This window comes from Gopherus evgoodei, chromosome 6 (genome assembly GCF_007399415.2).
Source record: "Gopherus evgoodei ecotype Sinaloan lineage chromosome 6, rGopEvg1_v1.p, whole genome shotgun sequence".
Lineage (NCBI taxonomy): Eukaryota > Metazoa > Chordata > Testudines > Testudinidae > Gopherus > Gopherus evgoodei.
The window spans coordinates 124,374,064-124,388,957 of record NC_044327.1 but is presented as its reverse complement, the minus strand read 5'-3'; the positions used below and the strand labels follow the sequence as shown (position 1 = coordinate 124,388,957).

General features: G+C 43.4%; 1 protein-coding gene across 6 annotated transcripts in view; it reads right to left on the bottom strand.

Moving 5' to 3' along the window:
- The window catches only part of EPG5 (ectopic P-granules autophagy protein 5 homolog), an 80,836-nt gene that overhangs the window by 45,696 nt on the left and 20,246 nt on the right, over nucleotides 1-14,894 (bottom strand). For 5 of the 6 annotated variants that reach the window (XR_004001056.1, XR_004001057.1, XM_030567846.1 and 2 more), the window contains exons 10-19: nucleotides 12,160-12,315; nucleotides 11,527-11,684; nucleotides 9,755-9,909; nucleotides 8,280-8,420; nucleotides 7,771-7,935; nucleotides 6,732-6,854; nucleotides 6,131-6,390; nucleotides 3,577-3,717; nucleotides 1,461-1,605; nucleotides 434-631 (exon numbers count right to left, since the gene is read on the bottom strand). Coding sequence is in view for 4 of the 6 variants with exons in the window: in XM_030567846.1 (XP_030423706.1) it covers nucleotides 434-631; nucleotides 1,461-1,605; nucleotides 3,577-3,717; nucleotides 6,131-6,390; nucleotides 6,732-6,854; nucleotides 7,771-7,935; nucleotides 8,280-8,420; nucleotides 9,755-9,909; nucleotides 11,527-11,684; nucleotides 12,160-12,315 (1,642 nt within the window). In the remaining 2 variants the exon portion in view is untranslated. The remainder of the gene's footprint in view (nucleotides 1-433; nucleotides 632-1,460; nucleotides 1,606-3,576; nucleotides 3,718-6,130; nucleotides 6,391-6,731; nucleotides 6,855-7,770; nucleotides 7,936-8,279; nucleotides 8,421-9,754; nucleotides 9,910-11,526; nucleotides 11,685-12,159; nucleotides 12,316-14,894) is intronic. The other variant, XM_030567847.1, reaches the window with a different exon arrangement.

Here is a 14,894-nt window from a genome sequence, read left to right as displayed (position 1 = left end):
CAGGAGGCCAAATAATGAATATAATGAAATCATCCTAGTTTGGAATATCCAAAAGCAAGAACAATGCATCCTGTCTTATGTCTTTTAGGGCTGGGCCTGTATATTGTTGTACCATGTAAAGCACTGAGAACAGTACAAACACAGTATTAATAAGTCAGAAACCATAATTTAAAGACACAGTAAAACTCACTTTACCCATATTCCATACTTCAAAATTCCCTATTTGTCTTAATGCCAGTGATGCCCCCATTCCAATTCACTCAGTAGTACCACAGTACCACCCAATTAGCCAAAGCTCAATTTACCGACATCCCTGTTACTTTTCAAATAAATGGCTCATACCATATATAGAACAGAGATTTGTGTGGAATTGATAATCCCAGATCTAAGCCTTCAGAATTTTTTTACAGCTGTACTAATTCATCTGTTTTACCTTATGCTGTTGGTAGAGCAGTTTTTGCACACAGTCCTCTTGACTATACTGAAAAGCTGCTTTGCATAGATGATCCAGCAGGTAGAGCGTTGCTCTCTCTCTGTGCCACAACTGTTGAGCAGTGAGAACTTGCACCCAGAACTCCAACACTGCAGCTGGCCACGCTCCATCAGGCTGACAGCTTATGAAAATGTGGGTCTGCCAAGTTAAAGGGTGGAGTTAACAAACAGCATACAGCCTGAATTACGAAAGCACAAAACTTAACTGAACAATTGTTTAATTTCCATTGGTTGATTTTTGTGACAGCATCAAGGGCTCTAATGAGATCCGTTTATTTGCAGAAGGACACAAGTGATGTCACTGTAAAGGGTTTGCTATTTTTGTTCTTTATCCCTGACTACAGAAGTTCTCAGGATAAAGAGATGTTGAAGCAGGGGGTCCATGAAGCTTACAAACACTGCTGGAGAAGAGACCATTTCTAAGGCTTCTAACTGCAGGAGAAGAAATAGTCACTGAGGCCACACATTTGAAACCCTGCAGGCTCTCAGCCTGGCAATGCCGACCCTGTAGTGTTCATTCTGCTCTTCCTGCAAGGCAGAACTCTCGACGTCATCATGGGTATCAGTTTATCGTCTTTTCTAAGCCAGGTATTTTCTTCCATTTAACTCCGTTGGGGTCTAAACTTCATGACCTGATAGGGCTACAGATACTTTGGCAGACTAGTGCCGATTCTTTCTAGACCAGCACCATTTTCCAAATACTGATCACAAACCAGCAATCAGAAAGGAAAACTTACACACCCTAACAGTAGCAAGATACACCTCTTAATTCCTGCTCTACCCAACCCTAATGTCAGTGTGCAAATTATGCTTCGTACCACATTCTAAACAACACTGGTGAGCATTCTCTCTCTTTTTAACAATCAAGAGCTGCAACACTAAGAAAAAAAGAATTAACACTGGAGCACTGCAGACCCATCTCCCTCTAGCCATTAGATGTACAGTCCATTCACACTTCTTTTTCTGACCTGGATCATGCTGTTGAGAAGCTCCACATTTTCTCCATAGCTTGCTCCTGTCAAGTGTTGCGTCACTTTGTGCGTAACCTGCTGAGTCACGCTTTGTGGAACTCCACTATCCAGGTGAAGGAACAGCTGAATGTAAGATAAAAACCTAGAGACCATAATAATCACAAATGAAATTCATTCCATTCTAAGATTTCTCCTACATCATACATAAAGGGCTGGGTCGGTTTGTTCTGAGGGATTTAAGTGCCATAATACCAAAGGTGACAATGATTAGACTTAAAACCAAACCATGATAAATAAATTTGCATTTTTAAAAATCAGTATGTGAACATCTGAAGCATCGTCTTGAGTTTATACCACGATTTTAGTCTCAACCCTTCCTAAACAACCCACAGCTGAAATATGGCAGCATCAGGAGCCAAAGGTCTGAGCCACTACACAGAACTTGTAAGGAAGGAAAATTCTGACCAGACACATCCTACTCTAAAGATCTCAATGTGCTTTTTATAAATATCAGCAAAGAGCAGACAGGAGGCAGGCTTTTACAGTCTCATCTGACACATCAACATGTTGTAAATGGCATGGGACCAATTTATAACCCTCACTGCATCAGAAATGCACAGAAGTCACATATGAGCTGCCTCAGTCTAATTCAGACATTTCAGATGTGACAGCCTCTCAAATTGTATAATCTCAGATCAATGCAATTTCTTTTTCAAAGATGTTTGGACTGCCGACTCTAGATCAACACTGTTAGTCTATAAGGTGCCTCAGGACACTCTTGCTTTTTACAGATCCAGACTAACAAGGCCACCCCTCTGATACTAGATCATCACTGAAACATTTGGTAGAAATTGTGTGTTTTCAAGAGACAGCTGAACTATGAAAGGGAAGTTGACTGGTGTGTGATAAGACGGAAGGAATTCCAGGAACAGGCACCAACATGGAACAAGGCATGAAGAGGTGTGTGGGACAAAGCAAGGCAAGTGATATTTAGGAAGGCAAGTTGCATCAGTTTGTGTAGACAGGTCTCAGATGAGATCTTAAAAAACTGAGGTCCAGTCTGCTCTGCAGGGATTATGATACTACTTATGAGACACACTTGCCCAACTGTTGTTAGCCAAAATTCCACATTGCCGTGTGTTGCACAGTGGGCCAGTGGACTGCCACCCTCTACATTACAGGTTCTATAGGCAGAGTTTGTAATACACTCTGCAGTGCTATATAAGCACAGGAGTGCGTGACACTTCCAGACTTGTGCAAGAGAAAATAGGAAGAACAGGAGAAAAGCTCAAATCAAGAAAGCACAGTATGGTATCACAACCTGGAAAGGCAGTAGGGCAGAGAAGGACCAGCCTGTTAAGAAAACCTGACTGTGCTCCTCAGACAGTTCGGATGGTATCAGTGCACATTAGTCTTGAAGAACATCTGGAGGTGTCTGACAAGAACTGACATAGATCAGTAATCAGGAGAAAGGCACCTGGGACACTGGTGGACGGACCTGTTTATATTTCAGGATTTCTCTGCAGAAGTTACCCTGCAGAGGAAAGCATTCTCTGAAGTACTCTTTGAAAGAGACTGAAAACTACCCTTGTCTGCCCCATGAGGCTCTAAGTACTGACCAGTCAGTCCTGGAACAGATCACGTTTCAGCATGATAGCAATGAGGACTTGGAAGGGGACTGATTTTGGATAGAAGGTTATGCAGCCTGGTCTAGTAACATAGCAATTAGTCATGACAGGGTATTATGTTAATAGGCCTTTGGGCCATGCCCTATGGAGATTCTAACTGGAACTTTAACACACTTAGCAGTAACAGCATTAATCGCGTAACACCCAGAGTGTTGCCTGCTCCTCTACCTAGCCTATCCACAGACAGAACATGTCAGGCTGTCCAGAGACTGGAGAACTGTGCTACAAGCTACACATCTGGTCTCAGCAGGATGTCTGCACACACGGTGATAGCACATGTAGTGGGTGTTTCTGCCACAGCAGATTCTGATCACAATCGTAAAAAAACAACTTGGCAAATATGCCAATTATGTTTCTAGCCAACTGTTGCCACATGCAAAAATCGCTCTGCCTTGGCACTACAGTTAAATAAAGATCATACTTACTGTTCATTCTTCAGAAGGTAATACTGGCAGGGATAGAACAAGGGTAAAACTTTATCCAGTACATGGACTACTGTTCTCAGATACCTAGACTGCACCAGTATGCCCAGCAGAGGGATCCCTTCAGCACAGAACTTTTCAATGCTGCAAGGAGAGAAACCAAAAACAAACAAAATGACCAACAAATACTAAATAGCGTCAATCGTTGTGAATTTATCCAAGCAGTTTCAAGTTTTTCCACCTCCCTCCCAAAAAAGGAGGAATTTAAGGTTGGTGAAACTTCCTGGTTTGTCAGCCCTAGAGAATTAAGGCCTCTAACCACATAGGTATTTGCTGCAGATAGAGATGGGGAGCCATCCGATAGCTGGCAATGCATTTCACTACAGGAGATGCCACGTGGAATTCCTGCTCTTAACTTTCAGCAGCCTCAGACACTGCAGGGAAAAGGGATGTCTAGGAAAAGGGAGCCTACATCTCATTCAGTGCAGTTCCTAGTATCAAGTGCTAGCAGTACAAACACACAGCCCTGGGGCAATGTCAAAGGTAGTGAGGATAACATTTTAACGCCCAGATCTTCTACGCCAGGAAGACGTAACATTAATATTAAACACCTCCTCTTTCATAGCTCTTTACTTTTTCCGTTTGCTTAAACACTAGTTAGCCTTCAACATTCCTCTGATATAAGATCAGTATTAGCCCCCATTTTTCATATGGGAGATGGAGCAAAAGATTTTCCCAAAGCCACAGTGATAGTCAATATCATAACACCTCAGTTGGATCATTTATGCAAAGTAGCTTTTCAGTATAGTCAAGAGGACTGGGTGCAAAAACTGCTCTACCAACAGCATAAGGTAAAACAGATGAATTAGTGCAGCTGTAGAAAAATTTTAAATGCTTAGGTCTGGGATTATCAGTCCAAATAAATCTCCGTTCTACATATAGTACGAGCTTCTCATCCTATGCTCAGATCACACCACCAACTTTCTCAAGCTAGAACCAGTCTTTAAAGACATGGAATCAAACTGATCTAACCCTACTGGGGAGCACATGCAAAGGAGGAAGAACATAAGAATGGTCACACTGGGTCAGACCAAAGGTCCATCTAGCCCATCATCCTGTCTTCCAACAGTGGCCAATGCCAGCTGCTTCAGAGCAAATGAACAGAACAGGTAATCATCAAATGATCCATGCCTTACCACCCATTCCCAGCTTCTGGCAAACAGAGGCTATGGACACCATCCCTGCCCATCTTGGCTAATAGCCATTGCTGGACCTCCATGAATGTATCTAGTTCTTTTTTGAACCCTATTATAGTCTTGGCCTTCATAACATCCTTTGGCAAGGAGTTCCACAGGTTGACTGTGCATTGTACGGAAAAATACTTCCTTTTGTTTGTTTTAAACCTGCTGCCTATCAACGTCATTTGGTGACCCAACCTCCTCCACCCCCTCGCCCCAGTTCTTATGGTATGAGGAGTAAATAACATTTCCTAATTAACTTTCTCCACCCCGGTTATAATTTTATCAACCTCTACCACATCCCCTCTTAGTCGTCTCTTTTCCAAGCTGAAAAGTCCCAATCTTACTAATCTCCCCTCATATGGAAGCTGTTCCATACCCCTAAACATTTTTGTTGCCCTTTTCTGAATCTTTTCCAATTCCAATATATCTTTTTGAGACGGGGTGAGCAGATCTGCACGCAGTATTCAAGATGTGGGCATACCATGGATTTACATAGGGGCAATAAGATATTTTCTGTCTTATTATCTATTTCTTTCCTAATGATTCCCAACATTCTGTTCGTTTTTTTGTCTGCCGCTGCACACTGAATGGAGGTTTTCAGAAAAGCAATAGGACAATTTCTCCTCACAAATTACATCAACATTATATGGAGAAAGCAAAAAGGCTAAAAGTTGGAAAAAGAGTGAAAATATTGAAGTAGGACACAAGTAGCATCACTTTACAGTTTTGAACTAATCAAAGGAGAAACTCACAGTGAGCCTAACCACAAAGCAGCTGAGACTATACTAGAAAGGACTGTTTTGAAACATGTTTAATGCTAGGTTAGGATGCTCATTAACATTTTGATTGAAGTAACAAGCATCTTATCAATTTCTAGTACCCAAGACAGACAGGGATGTTCCTGAACATCCTGTTGCAACACTGTTAGAAAATGTCGCTGCAGACTAATATGGGAGGGAATGCAAGTCAGCACTTTTTGGTTAGCAGGGTTAAGAAGGAACCCCTGTCCACAAGGGCTACAGACATTACGCCAGCAATTATTGTTTTAACACTGTCATCACTTAGCACCGTTTCAACTATAATGTGAAGAGAGCTTAAGTTATAACTGAGGAAATGAAATAAATTAGCATGTTACTGGAAAGCATTCTCCTGAGGTGGACGGAGAAAACGGTTTTCTATCCCCCTCAGCAAAATACTGAGACCATTTGAAGATGAACAAGAAGAATGTATTAGCCCTCCGGGTCCATTACCATTTAGGATGCTTGGCCCACTGGAGTTACCCACTCCTCACAAGCATCGGTAAATGGCACACTTACCTATGACCCACTGCACTCATTGCCAATGCAAGGTAACAGCCAATAGGGATGCCGGATTTGACAGCCTTCAGTAGTGGATGAAGCGTGACTGATTCTGTCATGTCGAGCATAGTGCTGAAAGCAGGAACTGCAGGCCAATGCTGCTGCACACCAGGATCATTTCTGTGCAGCTTTAATCTCAAAATCAAGCCCCATGCCCACTGATTAAAGGAGGTCTCGGGTGTCTCTCCATAACGAACAACACTAGCCAAGTAGGAGACCTATAACAAAGAAGTAACATGATGAGAGAGGAAGGAAGATCCAGGAGTTAGGGCATTAGACTAGGACTAGAGGCTCTGACTCAATTCCCTGCTCACCACAGACCCCTGTGTGACACTGGGCCTTGACTTTGCAATCTTTATAATGTTCTTTTAACATAATCTTTGTGTGTGTAACAAATACCTTAGCTCGAATATCATAACTATCCTTTCAGTCATGAAATGCCCAATACAACAGCATGAAAGTTTGGGTTTTTTAAAATTAAGCTTGAGGTTCCCATCCTACACGTCTTTCCTCTACAACCACCAAAAATTCAGAGAGGGAGGGAGAGAGGGAGAAGTACCTGTTTTATGCTTTCAGAAAGCAGCCCACCAGATGGTTTTTGAGGGAGGTATTTCTGGTATGCTTCTAGGACCATTAATGCAACTTCAGCATGGACAGCTGGATCGAGGTGAAGAGTAGTATCCTGTTAAAGTTTGTTTTCTTTATTAAAGAAGACCTATAACATTGTATCATCATTCTCACTGTAATGTACCCTCACCTGGCTTCGGGTTATATCACCAAGGAATGTGTAAAGACAGTGTAAACACAAAAAGGAAAAAACGTAACTGGTGCGTTAGATTAGCCAAATGCTTGGTCAGCAAGAGGAGTCTTGCACCGTACACTGAAGGATAATGAACTCAGGCTCAGAGACTTCTAGCCACACAGAGTTCTACAGTGAGGACCTGTCTATAGAGAATGACCTTCCTAGAGACCCCAAGAGTTTATTGATTTGTTTTTGAGTTTCCTGGCCCCATCCTAAAAAAAAAAAAAAAAAAAAAATTCGTATAAAAACCATTTCAAAAGCTAAAGTTTCTATACAATATTTCAAATCACAATTCCAAACACTCGTTTCCAGTTTGAAGGACTTTTCCACAACCACCAGCCAATCATATCATAACAAAGACTTGACACACTCCTCCTATAAATCCATCATACTCCTTAAATGCAGGAAAGGAAAAGGTGATCTATTCCATGCACCTGAAAATCTTGGTACTGGCAGGCCCAGGAGAGAAGCACATTCCAGAGTTGTCAGGTTCTCAGAACACACACTGCCGGTTGCAGCCTCTGTTTTATAATGAGGGAGCTCTGCCTCCGCCACTCACAACTTTGACAGTACGGCAGGGGAACAGAATTGGTTCCTCCAGTAGCATCTTCCAAAACCATTGGGATCCCTGTATCCTCACAACTTTAAATGCACACAAAGCAACCCATCCCATCCCAGTAGAATGTATTAGACCTCCTAACTGATCTCCAGCATTCGTGATTAGTTACAATGCTAGCTGAATAACAGTTTTTCTCAGGTCTGACTGAGTGTCAAGCTTTCAATTGTTAATACATACATGCTCACCAAATCCCCAGTTTAGCCCTTCTAGGATAATGCAGGCTAGTTTGTTCTCCACCGTGTTCAGATTGTAATTCAATAGCCAGTCACGGATCAGCGCTATCTCCGAGGAAGATGGCTCCCAACGGTACAATGGCAGCTCTTTAAACAAGTATAAGGAAACCTGTGGCGGGGGAAATACACATATTACAAATCAATGGTTAAAGAGATTGGTTTCTTTAATGCTGACAATGTGCTCAGCATTGTACAACACACAGTGAAAAAGAACTGACCGTTACTCAACACTGATCCCAGCATCTCTCATTTCCCCCATTCTACTTACTTCCATCTGAACACGCGGAGCATATTTGCTCACAGTCACAGCACAACCAGTTTCTATTTGCGCCACCTAATAAAGCACTGCGTGCCAAATTTCTGGTTATTCATCCTTAATACACTACGTCATAACATCCACTTTAAGCTCTTAACACAGTGGCTGTTTTAAAGGACACACAGACTGGCTCTTACCATCCCGACTTTTTCAATGGTGTCTCTAACTCGATCCAGGAGCACAGAAATGATCCCAGTATGGACACCTGTGATTGCTCCCAAGAGCTCTCTGCCAACCTTTGAAAATGTCTCTCTTGTGGAAATGCTGACATAAGATACCTGAGAAGGTGAGAACAGAGGGGTGGAGGGGACAAAAAACCCACACATTATGATTAGGTTAATGGGCAGTGTAGTGGAGAATACAATAAAATAATATGTATTTTCTTCTGCTGATCCTGGACAATGGTGTTTACAAACTGCAAACTCCAATCCAAGTTCTTCCAACTGTTTATCCTGACACAGCATGAAAAATTATTGGACCACACTGCCTAGGCTGCATGGACTCCATGGATCGCAGAAAATTAAAACTGAGCACAGACAGGTAGTAATAAAATTGGAGAGTCAGAGCTCCAGCTCAGTTAGTTCTGATGCACTACAGGCCAGCTCCAACAGAGAAAGGGAATGAGGAAAGGAAAGGAAAAGAAAAGGATTTCCCATGTCCTGACTTTGTTCATTCCAGGCTGGTCTACAGAAGTGATGTTCCTATGTAGCAATGACAAACAAGCCATCCAGGATACTTTGTTTAATACTCTAGGGCTGAAATAATCAAGCCAGGAGAAGAGAACGGCTTGATAGGGTTATAAATTAAAGCCTTAATCCTAACGGGTGCTGAGTGCCTTGAACTTTCCATTTAACTTAACAATGGAAGACTGCTCAGTGCCCCACAGTAGTGTTCAGCATCTCAGTGTAATAAGAAGAGGCCCTGAAACAACCTCTTGTGTCAGAGGCCTAGTCTGAGGCCTGAAGCCTGAACCAAAGTACTTCTAGGCATTGCAAAGCAAAAGCTGGGCTGTGAGCCAGAGGCAGGTCTCACTCACAGAAGTGGCAAGAAGAAGAACTTGTGCCAAGATAACATCAGGACACTCCACAGACATAAGGAACAGGCAGGTGCATCTTAAAGACAGGACAGCATGATGGATAGATCTGTTTGTCTGGAACAACATGATCAAAAGGGGAAATAACACCCTAACGAGCCAAGGGTCTGTACCTCAATACATCAGCAGGGATGAGTAAGCGGTCCTTAACTGTATAAAACTATGTTCTGGAGAGTGCATCTTTGTTCTGCCTAGGGGGCAGTGAAAAGTCCCGCCACTGACTGAGCTGTGTCCATTGCCAGGGAGCACATATTTGTAGTATGTCCTGTAGAGTCTATAGGAAACTATTACTGTGCTTCATTTGACAGTAAACCTGGCTCGGGTTCCTTCATACCTTACTAGAGTCTGTGGTCTTTGGGAGTTCTCTCGGGGTCTGCTGTGTCAGCTATCTACGCAGAGCCGGGGCAGCACACAGAAGGAACACGCACACAGCTGGCTGATACCAACACTGAACAAGAGCAAAGCACCACACTGGTTGCTACTGACAACACACAGAATTGGCCCCATGGCATTGCCCACCTCATATATCTCCAGTACAATGACTCTGATGAAGTCCTCATCTACATCAGCCCTCTTAGCTTGTGCCATCTGAGCAAATGTGGTGAGCAGACAAATTTCTTCTGAGCAGTTCATGGACGTAAGATTCTTCTCAAAGTTTTCCATGTGTTCTGGGTCTGCAAATCACATGGACGGAATACACGTCAATATAGGTGAAATGGTTAATTGCCTCCTATAACAAAATATATATTTTAACTTTAGTCTAATATGCCAGGAACAGAAAGAGACGTACGAACTTCTAGACTGGATCGAAACCAGTGGCCCATATAGTGCAGTACCCTGCCTCCAAAACTGGCCAGTCCCAGCCCTTTCAGATAAGGTGCAGGAAACCCAGCAGCAGGTAGCTATGGAATAGTCTGCCCACCTGAAAAGTTCCTTCCTAACCCCAATAGTTATAGGTGCATTTATGTCCTGAAGCATGAGGATTTATAGTCTTTCCAAAACTCCTGGGTTGGGGGAAGGGGGGTGTTAATTGTTATTATTCTAACTCTGGATGCTCATTATTCATAAAAATATTCTGAGTTTTTTAGAATTTATTAACCTGTTGGCTTCAATGATATCTTGTGGCAATGATTTTCACAAGTGAACTACAAATTGTGTGAAAAAACCAGTGATGGGGTGAACTAGGTCCAGAGGCTCCCTGCTGGAGGCCTCGCAACCCTGCCTCACCCCACCCCAGAAAAAAGCAGAGGAGAAGTCCTCCAGGCAGCCAGAGAGGCTGCTGGAGTAGCCACAAGGGCCATATAAAGGAAGTAGCACAGGCAGGGCACTCAGTTACTGCCCGGAGCTTGAAGAGGGAAATCAGGGTGCCTGGCTTCCTGGAAAAGCAGCAGGGCCACAGACAGCTACACCTCAGGCAGGACTGACTCCAGGGAAGGCTGCCAATGACCAGGTGCCTGGCTGGCTTGAAGAGCAGCAGGACCATCGACAGGTCAGTGCAGGCAGGATTGAGTCCAGGAAACTGAACCCAGAACCTAGGCGATTGTACTGCGATAGGCCCTGCCAATCTGACTGAAAGCTGAGCCCGGGCAGGGGCACTTGCAAGAGGTGAGTTCCGGTGCCATTACAAGACCTTTTCCTTTTATCTGTTTTAAACAGTTTATATAATCAGTCAAGGCAAGATCAGAACTGGGGAGAGCCAAGCAGAGCAGGTAGGTTTCAAGTAAGTTCAGGGATTTTGCTCGTCCCATATACCATGATTTTAGACAGCAATTAAGCTAGTGCAGTCATTCTGCACTGATTGAAAACTAAAGTGAGCACTGGAAAGCTGAACCCCAAGACGAAGCGATGTCCAAGAATTCTGTGTTACAAAGCCTGGGGGAAGCTCTGCTTCTCCCAGACATAGACCAACAAAAGTGATTGAGCCTTGTCCTGGATTGAAGACAACACTACACATCTGCTGAGTGTTTAAACTGAAGATTTCAACTTTGGTTTTGGAAAACTGTGTGAATGCAGTTAACTTCGCAGTAACTCAGAAGGGCACCACCTCATTATAAGAACTGAAAGAAAAGCAGGCTCACACTCAACCAGAAAGGAGGCGCCCACGAGAGGTGGGTGCCGCCCTGTTCAAAACAGTGATTGCAGTTACCAATCAGAAGGGGCAACATCCTTGTTCTTTGGAATTCACATGCTTAGGCACTGGAAAAAGGGCTGTGTTTAGCTACAGATCCAGAACAGAATTCAAAACACTGCCCTGCAGGTTCCTTAATTCATAGCAAGCAAAGGAATTCTACCTCTGAGTTTGTGCTTGCAGTCGGCAGGCTGCATGGTGGAGCAGAGATTTTCCAGGTGCTCATTTTCTGCACAATGCATGATGAAGAAGAGCTTCCAAAGCATGCCATTCGATAACGTTCCATAAGGCATCTCAGACATGAACTGCCAGACACCCAGCCTGTTGGATTTTGAGCCAAGTAGAAATAATTTGCACAATAATAAGCCTCAGTGCCTGAAAAGAAATTACAGGTCCAGACCCTCGGCTCTGGCTGAGGAGCCCACACCTCATTTGGGAAAGAGGAGAACAAGAGTGGGCTTTCTGTTCTCTTGACCCCACTTTGCACTGGGCAAGTCCCCACAGCATAAGTTACATCAGCCTGTTGAGTTCTAACCACTCCCCTTTTTGGTAACCATCTGCATGTTTAAGGATCTTGCATGCTACAGTCTAATCTGAATCCACAGAAAATACTGAATCACTATTAAAATATTAAGTCACAATCAGATCAAAGCTGGTCCATGTAGATTCTGGATTCTGCAGCCTGGGGTGTTCTGATGCAGGATTTTATTTGGTCTCACCTCTAGACCTTCACCCTCCTATTGTTCTTCATAGCATTTTGGTGCGAGTTTTCACATCCTTCACTAGGATTTCCTACCTTTTCGCCTTCAGCACATGTAGAACAGCCCGAAGAAACAGTTCATCAAATTCCACTTGCAGTTTCTCCACAGAATAGGGGTGCATTATTGATCCATACTCTTTATTGCAGCTAACATACTGGGCCCAGTGGTCACTCACGTAACAAACTGTCATCCTATGCAACAGGGGTTAAAGGAAAGGAGGATAAAAAGATCAGAGAGCACATCGTCAGTGTCCAGAAACAGTAACTCTGATCACAAGCGAGAGCCAAAAATTCAATCTTCTGTCCTAAAGTTTCAGAGCATCCGGCACCATACCCTCGGAGTTTTCTATCTGCTGAGTACTTTAGAGTCATAATAACTTATCTTTCCTTGGTCTTACAGGTAAAGTAAGTTGACATTTTACTAACCCAAATACGTTAGGACATATAAACTTGTGTGTCAAATACACCCCTTCCTTACAAATTGGCAGTGCACACAAAAAAGTCCACACATCTAATAATTAAGAAACATCATTAACTTGTTCAGCACTGAACAAGTATGAAGGAAGCCATAACATTTGTCCTAAAGCAAGTACAATCTAGATTAGACAGTAATAAACACATAGACTGAAGTAGCAGAACTGTAAAAGGGACCACGCTGAGTGGCTTTTGATTTTCAGCTATGTCCATTCACTACAACAACAAAGAGCTTCAAGTAATTAATTGAATTAAATCACCTGCCATGGTTCTGGGTTAGCATAGAGAAAGCATGCAGAACATCCAATCGTATCATTAACCCAAAAGGGAAAGCACGAATGAAACATTTTTTGAAATACATTTCATCCTGTAAAAAGCGACAAAGAGTCTTGTGGCATCTTATAGACTAACAGATGTATTGGAGCATAAGCTTTCATGGGTGAATACCCACTTTGTCAGATGCATTTCATCCTGCGGCTTGCAGCTTCTCTTGGTGCACCTTTGAGACAGTTTGGCAGACAGGATCCTGCACACATCGTGCACTGGCAGTTTCCATTCTGCACCCTTTCCTCTATCCATTTTCTCTCTTTTTTTTTTTTTTTTTTTAAACCTCAGACACACACAAGGTGGGTGAGAGATAAAATCTTTCACTGGACCAACTTCTGTTGGTGAGAGAGAGACACTTTCAAGCCACACACAGCTCTTCTTCAGGTCTGGGAAATGCTCTAAGGCCTGGTCTACACTACAGACTTAGGCTGAGGTAAGGCAGTTTACGTTGACGTCTCTCTAAGCACCTACACTAAAATGTAGTTCCCATCAATGTAAGTCGCCCACTACATCAACTTAACTTCACCTTCACAAGAGATATAGCATTTAGGTCGATGTTGTTAGGGCAACGCAGTGTCTGTTACTTACATCGGCTACTGGCTGTCAGCACTGCACAGGGTTCACAGCCGGAGGGTGCCCCCCCTGCCAGCCCCAGGAGCTGACAACCTGAACCGTCAGCCCCCCGGGGGGGAAGGAGCGCGAAGAGGGGGACGAGGCCTCCAGCTGTAAGCGCCATGCAGGGCTGGGCTCTAGCTATGAGCCCCATGGCAGGGGGGCTCCAGCTGTCAGTGCTCCACAATGCCCACATAGTTAAATGGGTAGAAGCACTCCTGGTGAGAACACATACCACTGATAAAAGGAGCATAATGTGGACATGAAACACCACTTTAATACATGCAGTGGCTCTATAGATGACTTAAGTCAACTTAATTTTGTAGTGCAGACATGCCCTAAGAGTGTCACAGCTAAATGCAAGGTGGACCAGATTGCTTAGCATAAGAAGTTAGCACATATTCTAAAGCGATTATTCAAGGTAGAGTGGCCCATTGACACCTAAGCAGTCATAGGACCAAAAGAGGGGATTAGCAGGTTAGATTGTTATAATAAGCAATAAATCCAGTGTCCGTTCAGCCCATAATTTTTAATGTCTACCAGAGTTATGAATTTAAGCTCCCAGGCTTGTCTTTTGAAAAGTTTGTGCGCACATTTCCTTGGAGGAGGAGGAGGAGGAGGACTGACCAATCACACTCTATTGGACCTTTTTGTGACGTGTTCACCCACAGGTGATAGGGTGTTTTCGTCTTTTATCATTTTCCTGTGAGAGTTCATCTGAGAGTGTAGCGACTGTTTGGTTTCACCCACAGAATTGTATTTGGGCATATAGTGCACTGGATCAGGTAAACCACATGTTGTGATAGGCATGTGTAGGATTCATGGATCTTAAAAGGTGACATGGAGAGTGTTGATCATTATAGCAGTGGACGTGTGTGTGCAGGTTTTGCATCTGTTGTTCTGGCAGGGTCTCAGGCCACTTTGAGTTGGTGCAACCTGATCTCTGCGGAGCTTGCTTCTGATTATGAGCTTGGTGAGACTGGGCGGTTGTTTGAAGCCTATAAGTGGGAGTTCAGGAAAAACTGAGTATGGATTGTAGTAGTTTGATGACACCTCATGTGTGTTCAGGTGTAGGACTGTAGGCAACAACTAAGTGTCTGCAGTCGCAGGAGGCTTTATTTCTATATTGAAGCAGATTCTCTCAGGGTTTTTGGGTGGCCTGTTCCATGACGTGATCTACTTCTTTGGTGGAGTGCCCTTGTTTGGTGAAGGCGGATTTGTGTGTGTTAAGGTGTATATATCCTGGACTTTCTTCTTGGAGCAAATTCAGCGGTAACTGAGTGCGCCTGGCTGTAGACAGATGTCTTGATTTGTTTGAGGTTGTTAATGGATATATGAATGTAAGTGTGGTGATCTGT